Here is a 15,322-nt window from a genome sequence, read left to right as displayed (position 1 = left end):
CCTTTCCAATCCACTGTCTGACCTCTGAAGACATTATGATTTAAGGCTGTACAGCTCCGATGTTGGAAGACGTCCGTCGGGGTTCTCTTACTGTATATTGCCAGCCTCTCTGCTGTCGAAGCCTATCCAATGTGTCACCTCATGCAGTACTGGCTTTAGCCAGCTGATAGCGCCGTTGTATAACATCAGAAAGAGAGTAAGCCCCCTAGGAAAACCAGGATACAAATTGGATTGGAAAGGATTAAAGTTGCAGCCCCCTTTACTTTTCCTATTAGGATATAAAGAATGGTTGTCTCAAATTTAATGTTTATGCGGTTCAGATGTGTGTTGTCAGTTACATTACTTAGGGGGTCACTTACTTTCACACTTAGAATTCAATAATCAAGTTGCGACCCTTTTACTTTTCCTGTTTATGACCTAAAGAATGGTCGTGCCAAATTTCAAGCTTGTACGATACTGGGAAGTTAGGGAATTAGATTCGGTACATAACATTGGGGGTCTCTTAGTTTTGCACTTAGCATTGAATAATCGAGTTGTGACCCCTTTAGTTTTTCTTATTTACGTCCTAAAGAATGGTCGTGCCAAATTTCACGTTTGTACAACACTGGGAAGTTACGTCACATAGGGGGGTCACTTACTTTTGCGCTTAGCATTGAATAATTAAGTTGTAACCTCTTTACAACTTAGGACACCGGGAAGTTAGAGAATTAGTGGCGAGTCAGTCAGTCCTTCCTTCTTTCGCCTTTATCAAACTCCTAATGACCACTTGTCTGTTTAGTATGTATGTGTATGTGTGGGTGCTTCTCATGCTCCGCCCCCTGGTGACATCGTCACAGGTCCTACAGCGTATATAAAACACTGAGCCTGACCGACAGAAGAAGAACAAAATTATGGTTCTTGAAAGGGAGGACAAAAATAACAAAATGAGAATACAACTAAGCCGTTATTATCTCAGACACAACTCAGCGGTCCTGACAGGAGACACCGACCTACTGCCACCACAGAGATCCGGTAAGCTGAAGGACCTGTAGTGATGTCACTGCTGTGGTAGGAGCCATTCTGCAGTTTGGTAGAAATTACTGAATACTTGATAATCCGACAGTAGCTACTAGGACCTGTGATGATTTCACTGTCATGTGATCACCTGTGTGGGTGGAGTCAGAGATCATATGACCAGGGGCGGATCACTGTATCCAGGAGTCTGCTGTGCTGGTGGTGTCTGGAAATCAGGATGGATGTAGATGTACCAGAGCTGTGTGTGCGTGGCGTGTGGTAATCAGGATGGATGGAGTAGAGCTGTATGTGTTGTTTGGGAATCAACATGGATGTAGTAGAGCTGTGTGTGTAATGTTTGGGAATCGACGTGGATGTAGTAGAGCTGTGTGTGTGATGTTTGGGAATCGACGTGGATGTAGTAGAGCTGTGTGTGTGATGTTTGGGAATCGACGTGGATGTAGTAGAGCTGTGTGTGTGATGTTTGGGAATCGACGTGGATGTAGTAGAGCTGTGTGTGTGATGTGTGGGAATCGACATGGATGTAGTAGAGCTGTGTGTGTGATGTGCGGGAATCGACGTGGATGTAGTAGAGCTGTGTGTGTGATGTGCGGGAATCGACGTGGATGTAGTAGAGCTGTGTGTGTGATGGGTGGGAATCGACATGGATGTAGTAGAGCTGTGTGTGTGATGGGTGGGAATCGACATGGATGTAGTAGAGCTGTGTGTGTGATGGGTGGGAATCGACATGGATGTAGTAGAGCTGTGTGTGTGATGGGTGGGAATCGACATGGATGTAGTAGAGCTGTGTGTGTGATGGGTGGGAATCGACATGGATGTAGTAGAGCTGTGTGGGAATCTGCATGGATGTAGCAGAGCTGTGTGTGTAATGTGGGAATCAGCATAGATGTAGTAGAGCACTGTGTGTAATGTGGGAATTAGCCTGGATGCAGTAGAGCTGTGTGTGTAATGTGGGATCAGCATGGATGTAGTAGAGCTGTGTGTGTGTGATTCAGCATGTATATTGTAGAGCTGTGTGTGTAATATGTGGGAATCAGCATGGATGTAAAAGAGCTGTGTGTGTAAAGTCCGCACAGCAACATGAATGTAGTACAGGTGTATGTGATATCTGGGGAGCAGGGTGGATGTAGCGGAGCTGTGTGTGTGATGTGTGGGGAGCAGGATGGATGTAGCGGAGCTGTGTGTGTGATGTGTGGGGAGCAGGATGGATGTAGCGGAGCTGTGTGTGGGGAGCAGGATGGCAGTAGCGGAGCTGTGTGTGTGATGTGTGGGGATCAGAATGGATGTAGCAGAGCTGTGTGGCGCATTCAGACATCAGAAACACTGGTACTATAATTTTCTAATAATTACTACTTGTGTGTGGATGGAGATCTATAATATTGTTTTCAGGATTATTGGAATTGATTTTCTCCATGTGACACTGAGAACTTTAATTTTCCACAAAATGCTAATAAAATTATCCTAACATCATTTTACGTGTTTCTGTTGAATAATTCCATGGAACCCACAATGTGCTTTCTCACCCAAAATAAATAAGAGCTGGGGAGCGTGCGGGTGGCAGGAAAAGGGGATTAGAAAGGGTTAAAGAGGATGACTGCCAGCAGATAAGATGACCTGGATTTCTAGTAGGTGTGTGTTCAGATAAGGAGTGATGAAGCGCTGCTTATTATTATTGATACATTAAGTGTAACAATTTTCTATATAAAACCGTGAAATCTTTCTTTTCCAGCCATGGCAGAGCACCCGGCCGATACCGCAGCTTGTCCGCCTGTCCATGATGAGAACGTAGTCATCTTAGATCTTCTTCCTGTAATCCAGAATGGCTCCGACACCGAGGAAGAAGCCATGCAGTTAAATGGTAAATTGTATGCCTAATAGAAAGTTAAGCTACCTTTACACGGTAACATTGTCGGGCGCATAAACCCCCAAGAGCCGCTCCTGTGACTATGGCTGCTGTGCCTTTACTCAGGAGCAGCAGTTTGTCAGATAACGGAGGCGGAGTGGATGGAAATCTCTTCCGGCCGCCCGCCTCTTTTCACAGTAAACAGCAGTCATTCAAGGAGTCAAGAAGCCACTCGGTAATCGTTCCTTTTCAGTAAGCTGAAATGTAACTACTGAGTGGCTTCTTCCCCCATGCCGTCAGGGCCATGTGTACTCGGCCCGACAGTCACCCGTAATCGATTGTTTCCGAAATCATTCGGGCGACTATCAGTCCGTGTAGAGGTACCTTAAATGCCTCATCAGCAGTTTCTTTACAATCTTTTAACCCTCTTGTTGCTTAGGACATTTCTCCGTTGTCCTTGCAGAGTGGCGCTTCAGTAGCCTAGCATGTCTGAGAAACGTCTTTGCTCTAAATGACTCTTATTGTAAAGCCAAGGATCATGCTTGTAGCTACAATACTTCCTGAGAAGTACGAGTTCTCAGTCCTGACTGTATTTCAGGGTCTAGCTCAGCCTAAATCCACATCAATTTTGGTTTTGTTTGAAAGCCAAAAGCACAGGAACATTCTAGTGTTCACTGTTATCAGCCAGTCAATTGTTGTAAGGGTGTAGTCATACTGGCAAGTTTTATACATGAGTTCTGTGTGATAGCGATCTAGATGAAACTTGTGTGTGTTAATTACTCCTGATTTCAGTATGTTTGTTCATATTTAGTGACTTTTCTTGCAAGATTGAAAAATCGCTGCATGTCCTATTTTTTTGGGTGATTTCTCGTAAGGAATTGCCCATTATTTCCTATGGGATGTTTTAAAAATTGCATGTCGTGCGATTTGCATGCGAGTGCAATGCAATTTTTACCACTGAAAACTATTAAAAGCACTTGTAAGCTTTTTTTTTTTTTTTTTGAACGTGGAAATCGCAAGTACATAGATGCAATGTGTTGTTTTTTTTGTTTTTTTTTAAAGAAAAACACATTGTACTCCTTTCCAGAATCGCAGTTTTACAAGTTGTGGGAAATAACAGAAAACGTATTTATTTTGCATGCATGTTTTCATATATTCAGCTTTATAAGCCTTAAATAAATAAGTAGAAGAGAAATTATATTCTTTTGTAATTAGATTTCTATTTCAGTCTAAATCTGCTTATGTCAGCAAGTAATCCCCCATACACAATGAGAGTGTGATTTCCTATTGTTTCTTATCTAGAGACATTTCAACATGAACAGGAAAAAATTGATTTTTATCAAGCACAATGGAGCCAGCAGAGAGACATGTCAACAGAAGGTGATCATTCTTTATACTTCAAAGGAAAACCAGTTTGAACCAAATGAATGATGTAGCTGTATTTGATTTTGTAACACCCCTTTCTGTATCAACTTGAAATCTACCTGTTTTGTTTATAAAACCTGTGCCTTAATACAATATTTCAGAAGATCTCTTGGGTAACACATCCCATTGTGTTCAGAGATATGGCACTCACAGTATATGGAAGATTGCGATTCTGTTAACACAAGTGTGATATCGGTCTGAGTTTCTTGGACTGATATCATGCTTGCCTTTGTGAAAGCAACCTTACCCTGGCTTCAAACGAGCATGAATGCATTTGCGTGCGTCTGAGTGATACACTTTGGCGGGATGAAGTGTGTTTTTGTTTGTTTTTTTTTGGTGCGCACACTGGCGTACCGTACCGCACTTTCTGCACCGGCAAGGGATATTCATTTGTGCATGGCAAACAAATTGAAATAGCTAATTAGTTCCAGATGTGTTCTTTTTCCAGCGCAATAACAGGGTTTCACACATGTGCTTCCATGTAGCTCGCGCATATAGCCCATTGATTGGTGTGCAAATACGCAGAAAAATAGAACATGGTAAATTTTTTTTGTTTGCGTGACCAAATGTATGTAATATCAATATACATAGATTTACAGGATTATAACCAATGATCTTCCCAATGTGAAACACTCACGTTTAATTTGCTAAGTATTGCTAAGATAATCATCATGACAGTCAGTTTTATGTGTTTATATTAAATAATTCCAAGGAACCCACAGCGCACTTCCCACCCAAAATAAATAAGAGCTGGGGAGCGTGCGGGGGCAGGGAAATTGGATTGAAAAGGGTTAAAGGGCATGACTGCCAGCAGATAAGATGACCTGGGATTTCTTATAGGTGTGTTCAGATGAGGAGTGATGAAGCGCTGCTTAATAATAATAATAATAATAAATAATAACAACACATAATGTAACATCAGAGTATATAAACACAATGAAATCTCTTTCTTTTCCAGCCATGGCAGAGCACCCGGCAGATACTGCAGCTTGTCCGCCTGTGCATGATGGGAACGTAGTCATGGTAGATCTGCTTCCTGTAACTCAGAATGGCTCCGACACCGAGGAAGAGGCCATGCACTTAAATGGTAAATCGTACGCTGATGAGGCTCGCACAGAAATAGGACACGCTGCGATTTTGTTACTGCGCGAATTTACCGCGATCAATATCGTGTCTGTCTGCAATCCTATGGCAGCGTGCAATGGTGAAAATTCAGTGCGGAATCTTGCTGCGGAATTTACGTCTTTGGGCATTGGGCCTTAGGGTGTATTCACACAGGTGAATTTTTACGCACAAGTTCTGGCCGATAGCGATGTAAACAGAACTTGTGCGTATTAATAACACGTTGATTTCAGTGTGTTTATTCACGCACAGCGACTCTTTTGTCACAGTGATGCTGCAAGATTGGGAAATCGTTGCTAGTACTACTTTTGGATTATTCCTCGTAAGGAATTGCCTTTTATTTCGTATGGGATCTTTAAAAAAAAAAAAAAAAAAAAGTTTGCCAATGCGATTTGCATGTGAGTGTGATGCAATTATTGAATTTTTTTTTTCAAGCACATGAAAATCACAAGTACATAAATGCGATGTGTGTTTGTTTTTTTTTGTTTTTTTTTAAAAGCAAAAACGCATTGTGTTCACATCCGGATCCGTAGTTTTACAAGTTGTGGGAGCTGACAGAAACGTTCTTTATCTTGTTTGTTTGTTTTCATATATTCAGCTTTATTAGCCCTAAATAAATAAATGGGAGAGAAATGATATTCTTTAGTAATCAGGTTTGTATTTCAGTCTAAAGCCCCTTTTACACACAACGATTATTGCTCAAAATTCGTTTAAACGGCCGAAAGTGAGCGACAATCGTCACAAGTAAACGCGGGCAGTCATGCACCGCTCGTTCAATTGACGTGCAGCGCTGGTTTTTAGCCGGCATAAAATCCATTGTTAACCCGCTCAGAATTTGTTCCAATTAAGTGCAGTTCATTCAGTATTCTCAGCGACTTTAGATCGTTTTGTTTGCTGTTCATACACAATGAGCGCTGTAATTGCTCTTGCTGAGAGAACACAATGTACTCATTGCATATGCAAGAGAGAAGACAATGGAATCTGCATAAACACATGCCCAGCTGCTACCGAGTTTACTTTATCTAATGAGGGAAAATACAGCTAATTAGGTGCGAGTAATTTTATTTAAAAATGTTGGCAGTTCCTTCAGTCCTGTGGTTGTTCTAGTGATAATCGTTGCATGTAAAAGGGCCTTAAATCTGGTTATGTCGGCAAGTAATCCCCCATACACAATGAGAGTGTGATTTTTCCATTGTTTCTTATCTAGAGAAGTTTCAACATGAACAGGAAAAACTGGATTCTTATCAAGCACAATGGAGCCAACAGAGAGACATGTCAACAGAAGGTGATCATTCTTTACACTTCAAAGGAAAACCAGTTTGAACCAAATGAATGATGTAGCTGTACTTGGCTTTCTAACACCCCTTTCTGTATCAACCTGAAATCTATCTTTTTGTCTATAAAAGCTGTGACTTAATACAATAAGTCAGAAGATCACTTGGGTATCACATCCCATTGTTTAGAGATGATTTTCTTCAAGCTCCTACCAACCACACCTAATATGGCTCCCACAGTATATTGAAAAGCACGATTGCGCTAACACAAGTGTAATAGCAAACTGGGTTTCTTGGACTGATATCATGCTTACCCGTGTGAAACCAGCTTCACCCTGGGCGTAAACACATTTGAGTGCACCTGAGTGCTGCATTTTTACAGGATAAACTGTGCTTTTTTGCTGCGCAAATCGACGTACCGTACTGTACCTTTTGCACCCGCAAGGCTTGTTCATTTGTGTGCAGCAAACAAAAACGCATCAATTGAAATTGCTAATTAGCTCCAGATGTGTTCTTTTTCCAGCATAATTACACAGTGTATCACGCATCTCCTTGTGTATTGCCTGTGCATTTGCGCACCCCTCAGTGTTTTCTATGGGGACCTTTGGTGTGCAAATACGCAAGAAAAAATAGGACTTTTTAAAAAAAAATTTTTGCATGACCAAACGTGTGTAATATCAATATGCATACATTTACAGGATTATTGCAGATGATCTTCCCAATGTGAAACACTCCTAAGTCACGTTAAATGTTTAAAGTATTGCTGATAAAATCATCATAACCGGTCATTTTTATGTGTTTCTGTTGAGTAATTCCACGGAACCCACAGCGCACTTTCCCACCAAAAATAAATAAGAGCTGGGGAGCGTGCGGGTGGCAGGGAAACTGGATTGGGAAGGGTTAAAAGGGATGACTGCCAGCAGATAAGATGACCTGGGATTTCCAATAGGTGTGTGTACAGATGAGGAGTGATGAAGCGCTGCTTATTATTGATACATAAATTGTAACAATTTTCTATATAAAACCGTGAAATCTTTCTTTTCCAGCCATGGCAGAGCACCCGGCCGATACCGCAGCTTGTCCGCCTGTCCATGATGGGAACGTAGTCTTCGTAGATCTGCTTCCTGTAACCCAGAATGGCTCCGACACCGAGGAAGAAGCCATGCAGTTAAATGGTAAATTGTATACCTAAGGCTGCTTTTACACAGTTGAGAAGATCGCCCGAGTTTTGCGCTTTGCAAGATACCCAGATCTTGCATGAATATGAACCACATTCTTTTGAATGGAGTTATATACATGAGTGATTTTTCGTGGCATGTCCTATCTTTTCGCATTCCTTCGTATTCCGAAGTTTCCCATTGAAAACACTTGTCGATCCTCTGACGCAGCTGAAAGCTTGCCCGGAGAATCGCTACTTTACTGAAGTGATGGGGGGGGGGGAAAGGGCGGGGGATGGGGGGGGGGGGGGGATTGCATATCGGCTAGCAAGATATGGGGCCGACTTTACATAGGTAACCTAATAAAAGCTGAAGGTATCTTTACACGGTCCATTGTCGGGCGCATAAACACCCATGAACCGTCCCAGTGACTATTACTCTGATGCATTTAAATGTCTCTCAGTAGAAATTTGATTTTGGTCTAATTTTAAAGCCCACCATCATGATTGTGCCTACAATACTTCATCAGATGTAGGAGTTGGAAGTAGGAGCTGCAAAAATCTGCAGCTCTCAATCCTGACTACATTTGTACGGGGCATAGCTCAGCCTAAATCCCCATCTAGAGCTTCAATTTTGGTTTTGTTTTAAACAGAGGAACGATGATCACTGGGATGACCCAATAGTCACTCTTAGGACATATACTTAAAATGTGGATGTTATCACCTGTGGAGTGACCCCCCCCCCCCCCCCATTCCGCTGCCTAATCCAGATGTGCTACATGTGGGCTTATCTGTTACGCATTTGAGCGTGCAAAAAAAAAACACACCGCCACGGTCCCATATATTGAAATGTTTAATTAGCCTAATTAATCTCATATGTTCTGTTTTCCTGTGTATTTGCATGCTGCTTATTTTTTTGTATGATGGAATTGCGTACGCGTTTGTGAACGAAACCATTGAAATCAATTGTTTTTATTCACTGTATAGTATGCGCACAATTCTTTAATACACGATGCAGAAAAACCCACAGCCATGGTCCCATACATTGAAATCGCTAATTATCCTAATTAGTTTAATATGTGCTATTTGCCTGCGCTAACACATAGGAAAACAGTATATGCTGCAGATTTTTTTTTTTTGTGCAACGGAATTGCACATGCAAAATACACGCATGTGGATGAACCCATTCCAATCAATAGAAGAAACAATGGAAATGCGCCACAAGGTTCATCTTCAGATTCTTTGCCACATATATCCAATCCCTTTGGACTAAGGGAGAGCTGCAGGACATACAGAGGGCTTCTCTTGAACAGAGAGCCCCTCCAAAAGACAGAAATATAAACAAACTGTCCTTGTGCTACATGGTATTGTGGTGAGAAACTGAATCCATCTACAAGAATGGCAGAGGAAAAGCACTTCCTAGACAGGAGGGGGATATGATGCTCAGTGATACCGTAGATGGCGTGGCCGTTGGATGCCATGTGACTTTCGGACTGACGTGGCATGCCGGTGTCCTCCATCCCGCTCGCCTGATGACGCGGCACGTCGGTACCATCAGTCCCGCCCCTAAGATGGCGCTACACAGATTGTAATGTATTAATTATTGTATATAAATGTTTGTATGTGTTTGTATATGTGACTGGCTTGAAAAAGGTGCTACTATAGAAGCACCGAAACGCGTTGCCTTAGACATTAAAGCATTGGAAGTACCTCTGTGGACCCGACTGCATCTTCCTTTTACGTCTGGAGCTGACACTTCAAGGAGGGGGCTTCTGAGCATCATATGCCCCTCCTGTCTAGACAGTGCTTTTCCTCTGCCATTCTTGTAGATGGATTCAGTTTCTCACCACAATACCATGTAGCACAAGGACAGTTTTTCCTAACAGCGTATTGTTTACATTGCAATCAATGGGTTCCATTCACTGCGTGCTCCACACTCAAATACGGCCCACGTGAATCTGGCCTAAGGCACACAAGCGTATTTTCAGTCTGTGTGTTGTCTACAGCTGACTGGACGAGTACTTATACAGATGTGTGTTTTAGGCCGCTGTCACATGGCCGAGAAAACCAAGCGAGACGCACAAATATGAACCCCCTGTGCCTCTTTTGAATGGGGTCCTAGACATGAGTGATGCTTTCCTGCATGGTACCGCGCTGTGGGAAACAAATCGCGGGATGCCCTATCTCAATAGAATAAACTCTGCGATCCGCGCCGGAGGATCCCTGCATCTGCGGAGTGATGCGAGGCTGTTTTGACATGAAAACCCCCTCACATCCATGCAGAATTAACACAGTTGGGAGCGCGATATCCGGCCGTGATTCGCTACCCCATATCGCGCTCGCCGGTGTGCAGTTAGCCTTGGGCGTTAATCTATGTCGTTCTTTAACCGATCTGATTACTAGTTTCTCTTTCTCTTCACAGTTGGCCCACTGAAATATTCCACAACCCTAACCAACAGACAACGAGGGAACATGATCTCTGTATTACCAGCAACTCTGGACTGTGAGTTACATAGCCACTGCTTTTTTGTCCTGCAGTTAATGCTTACCTACCCATGGGTTGTGGCGTTGCGTCTGGTATTGCAGCTCACCTGCATTGAAGTGAATAGGGCTGAGCTGGGATACCATGCACAACCTGTGGGCGGGTGTGGTGCTGCTTTTGGAAAAGAGCAGCTACATTCTTCTAATCCTTAAAGGGAATCTGTCACCAAGTCTTTGCACCCCTCATTGAGAACAGCATAAGGTACCGCCCGTCACACTGATTACAGTGATGTATTTACTGCGTGGATCTGTGCAGTAGTTTGGGAGAAACTCGCATTTTGTTAGTAGCAGCCAGATACAGAACTAGTACTGATTATTCATGAGCTGCAGGCTAGCCTCACCCTGCCTTCCAGCCAATGATTAGCAGCTCTCCATGTACAGTAATAAGCAGAGAACTGTCAATCATTAGCTAGAGGGCGAGGTGGGGGTAGCTAGCCTGCAACTCATGAAAAAGATGGTGACAGAGTCTTTAACTGAAATCAAGGATTCTGTTAAGAGTCTGTTATTTCTGTGATCCATGATGCTGCTATACAGAACAAGAAGTGTCAGACTAATTATTAGGCCTAGTGGCTAGAAGGAAGATATTAGGATTTAAAAAAAATAAAGGGCAGTAATTGGTAGGAAATGCAAAATGAAACCCTACTTGCCTCCTTAATAGGGGTTCATTTACCCGATAACCCCACTTTAATAAGGCTGTCTGCATTAAAACAATAAAATGAAGTATACTTACCGCTCTGCGGCCGCCGCATCCGGCACTACAGCCCCACTGCGGTCCTGGTAATTGTTGTGACATATGATGTCACAAGAAATCACGTGACTGCTACAACCAATGAGAGGCTACAGTGTCACGTCCCTCAACTCCTGGCATCATGGTGTTTAAAACGAGCAGTGATGCTGCAACTTCTCATTGGCTGCGATAGTCACCTGATTTCCTGTGACCTCATATGTCACAACAATTACTGGGACCGCAGTGGGCTGCAGCGCTGGATCCCAGCAGGTGCAGTGGGGTAAGTAGGCTTCAGTTTATTGTTTCAGTGCAGGCAATGCTATTAAAGTGGTGATCTCTGGTAAGTGGACAACCCCTTTAAATAGCCCAATTCCAGGACAGGAAACCTGGTTCTAGCCGCTGGAATCCCAGAAGATGCTGCAGTGGTCACGTGCCATTTATTGTGCACACGACCACACAGTGATCCTGCCATGTGGAGCTCTGAAGCCTGTGACTGGCTGAGCAGTTACATGTACATGTGACTGCTATGGCTTCTTCTAGGATTGGAATGGCAGAACCAGGGACTGTTAATACAGGACCTGGGGGGCCGGGAAGCACATAAGGGTATAAGTATGCCTTATTTATTGTTTTGCAACATTCCCTAAATGTCACATTTTTTGTAATCTTGGAAAACCCATTTAAGTACACATAGCGTGATTGTTCCCTACAAGAGAAACCACGTAATCCTGTAGATATGATACCTTTTAATGGCGAACAAAAATACAGGATGTAATAGCGAGCTTCTTCAAGCCTGAAGAAGAACACTGCGTTGGTTCGGAAGCTCGCTATTACATCATGTATTTTTGTTCGCCATTAAAAGGTATCATATCTACAAGACAACGTGGTTTCTCTTGCTGGGAACAATCACATTTTGCTCTACTGGCTAACACCGTACCAGATTTTTGTTTTCAGTATACATAGCGACATGGAAAATAATAGAAAAAAAAGCGTAGAAATATTTTTAAAAAACGTGACTTTACCCCTTCCCCCTGCAGCCAGTTTTTGACCTTCCTGACCAGGCACTGCTTTTCGAATCTTGACATGTCACTTTTAAAGGGCAGCTGTCAGCAGTTAACCAATAGCAGCTACCATTGTGCAGTATCCATCATTATTGCACTGCTTTTGCCTGCATGCCTGAGTAATAGAGTTTTAAAAATGTCCCGTGCCGGGTGTAAATGAAGGTGGCAGGTCGGACCAGCTGTGCCAGCTGCTCGTTTTCCTCCCAAGTCCATCCGTCTAGCCCAGTCTGGCATGGATGACGGCGCTCTGAAGTCTCGCGCTGCGCCGTGCGGTCTTCTCCCGGCTTATGCGCAGATAAACTCTCCCATCTACAGGCAGAATAGAGGAGCTTAGCTGCGCATGAGGCGGGAGAAGACCGCATGGCGCAACGCATGATTTCAGAGTTCTGGCATCCATATCAGAGGTGGATAGAGGGCTGACCTGGGTGGAAAACGGGCAGCTAGCACAGCCATCGCGGCCCACCCGCCAGACCGCTTGCCTTCATTTACATGCAGCGCAGGACATTTTTAAGCATCTACTTCTGTAGTTCAGTGTATTATCTGCATTGTCATTTCATCACTGACAGCTCGGCCTGCTAATTGTCAGTGATGACCCTCACAGCCCACCATACAAAGCAGACCGGAGGCAACCTTCGGCATCCCATAATCGGTTTGCAGAAGTGTTGACGGGAAGGAGGGAGCCCTCTCCAAACCCTCTACGTGTTGTGGTCTGCATTGACAGCAGCATCTACAGGGTTAAATCATTGGGATTAGAGTTAGGCCTCCTGCATATGGGCAGATTTGCATTGCGAGATACGAAGTAGGATTCTGCAGCAAATCCAGTACAGGCTATGAGAAAACGCGATTTCCTGCCCACGAGCGCAAATCGTTTGCGATTATCCGCTCGGGGGGGGGGGGGGGGGGGGGAAATCGCAGCATGCTGTGACTTTGTACAATGGAAGCCATCCGTCCCGTGGCACTTCCACAGTGAGCACTGCATGGGTATCGTGGGATCAGTGTCATCACTGACCGCTGGCGCCTACTGTGCATGCCCAAAGGAGTGCCGGCCGGCACATCTGCAGCGCAGCAACACGCCACCAGACGGGTATGCAGGGGTCACCGGCCAGGCACCGGGTCCCACTCCGCTACGGGAATCCCACATGTGGGGTCCGACCCGCCAGTATGCAGGAGGCCTCTAGCTTCATCGCGGTGGTTGCAGCGGAACCAAGGCTGTAAGTTACAGCTGCAAGCCCGCTCTGCTTTGTGGGGCTCAGCTTCTGAACCCCAAGGTAATCCTTGCCGTACATGTACGACACGTGTTGGGAAGGGGTTAAACAATAGGCAGATTTTTTTTTTTTTCTGACACATTCTTTTTAAATTCTGCATTCCATTTCCCATGAGTTTCTTGTCTCTTTTCTTGGCTCAGCCCTTTCCATACAGCAGCTGGCGGCCCAGGGAGAGCTGACACAGTTAATAGACTATCTGCAGAAAGGTACGTGACGCCAGTGTTGTGACGACTGTCCGCCATTGACACGGCCAAGCTCCTGTCTTTATGAGTCTTCTGATTCCATCTAGATAATACGTTTTTAAACCGAGCAGATGAGCGAGGCTTTACTCCGTTAATGTGGGCGGCTGCTTTTGGCGAGATTGAGACCGTCCGTTACCTCCTGGATATGGTAAGTAAGAGACATTTCTCTGGCTCATGTTGTAGGAAGACACTATGCAGGTATAGACTTCTTCAGTGCGTGTCTCAGGGCTTCTTAAGACGACTGTATATGCGCGTGTGCAACATACGTGCACAATGTCCAGAAAATGTAACCCATTGACGTTAACGGGTTCGTTCTCATGAACGTGTTTAATGCGCACCAAACAATGGAAGCTACTCTATTTTTGTGTGCATTTGTACACTAAGGAACCCATAGAAGTCTCAATACTCTCCGCAATTCAGCGGGAAAAAGAACACATTGGGACCTCATTAGGTTAAATCGCCATTAATCGCCAATCTGGCCCTGCGTGTGTAAAAAGGACAGTACTATGATCTGATATGCGCTCAAATCTACCTAATCAAACCTCGTTCACTGCACAAATACGTTGCGCTGAAGCGTGCACAATTGCGCTTACGGTCGTCTGAAGCCGCCCGCACTGAGGAAGTTTATCAAACTACCAATAGGAAGTTGGGAAGTTGTAAAGATGAGGACCTCATGTATCAAAACAGTCTCTAAGGCCGGGTTCACATCTGCGCTGGAGCCTCCACACGAGCTACCGGAAGAAATGGCTGCACAGCATTTCACCGGAAGACAAAGTTCTGCATTCAGCGCTGAGTGGAGACCAAACGGACCCCATTACAGCTAATGGGGTCCGTTCAGCGCTGTTTGGTTCCGTCATAAGACGGACCTTTTGTATGAATTCCTCATGATTTGTAAGATCTCTGGTTGCAGTTGCTGAAGCCTTCATTGTTCCCAGCAAGTGCCGTACATGTAGGGTGCTGTGGGCTCGTAGTTCCTGCCTCATGCTGTACATGCATGGCGCTGATTACCATGGGTGCCCCCAGTAATGAGAGCGGGATCATGGATGTAACTTACAGCCACGGTTCTGCTGCAAGAACCAGGATGGAGCTGGGTTTCAATCGTTAATGCTAAAATCTCTTATTTTGAACATACTGCCGGACGAAAAGTCATGCATCCTAAAATGGTCCAACAGCAACTGGTCCCGCAAAAATCAAGCCCTCCTACAGCAACGTAGACAGAAAAAAAAGTTATGACTAAATATGGCGATGAAAAATAATTTTTATTGTCCTAAACTATTAAAATCTGAAAACGAAAACAATAAAAACTATGTCAATTTGGTGCAGCTGGAATCGTAATGACACACAGAACAAGAATAACATATCATGACCATTGACGGAACGGTCAACGGCGTGCAAAGGAACAAAAGGGGTATGTTCTTTTGTTCAACTCTAAAAACACACAAAAAATGATCAAACAGTCACATGAACCAAGAGTGATACAAATGGAAACCTCATCTCATTCCGCAAACATCAAGGCCTCGCACGGCTCCGGAGATCGGGAAAAGTTACGTCTCTGAATATGGCAATGCCAGGAAAAAAAACAGGAAAAAAAATGCTTTCATTCGCAGAAGTAGTAGGAAAAAAAATACATATGAGGGGCTGCTGATAAGTCTTTG

At 44.1% G+C, this 15,322-nt stretch overlaps 1 protein-coding gene across 4 annotated transcripts in view; it reads left to right on the top strand.

Moving 5' to 3' along the window:
* RFXANK (regulatory factor X associated ankyrin containing protein) overlaps positions 1 to 15,322 on the top strand; it is a 30,795-nt gene that overhangs the window by 2,891 nt on the left and 12,582 nt on the right. For 3 of the 4 annotated variants that reach the window (XM_066604530.1, XM_066604531.1, XM_066604532.1), the window contains exons 2-9: positions 2,744 to 2,872; positions 4,160 to 4,237; positions 5,241 to 5,369; positions 6,612 to 6,689; positions 7,725 to 7,853; positions 10,257 to 10,337; positions 13,566 to 13,631; positions 13,715 to 13,815. In XM_066604530.1, the coding sequence (XP_066460627.1) occupies positions 2,746 to 2,872; positions 4,160 to 4,237; positions 5,241 to 5,369; positions 6,612 to 6,689; positions 7,725 to 7,853; positions 10,257 to 10,337; positions 13,566 to 13,631; positions 13,715 to 13,815 (789 nt within the window). In that variant the 5' untranslated portion in view covers positions 2,744 to 2,745. The remainder of the gene's footprint in view (positions 1 to 2,743; positions 2,873 to 4,159; positions 4,238 to 5,240; positions 5,370 to 6,611; positions 6,690 to 7,724; positions 7,854 to 10,256; positions 10,338 to 13,565; positions 13,632 to 13,714; positions 13,816 to 15,322) is intronic. The other variant, XM_066604533.1, reaches the window with a different exon arrangement.

The sequence above is a fragment of the Eleutherodactylus coqui genome, chromosome 5, assembly GCF_035609145.1.
Source record: "Eleutherodactylus coqui strain aEleCoq1 chromosome 5, aEleCoq1.hap1, whole genome shotgun sequence".
Lineage (NCBI taxonomy): Eukaryota > Metazoa > Chordata > Amphibia > Anura > Eleutherodactylidae > Eleutherodactylus > Eleutherodactylus coqui.
Note: the sequence above shows the minus strand (reverse complement) of the source record. Positions and strands in the feature narration are given on the sequence as shown.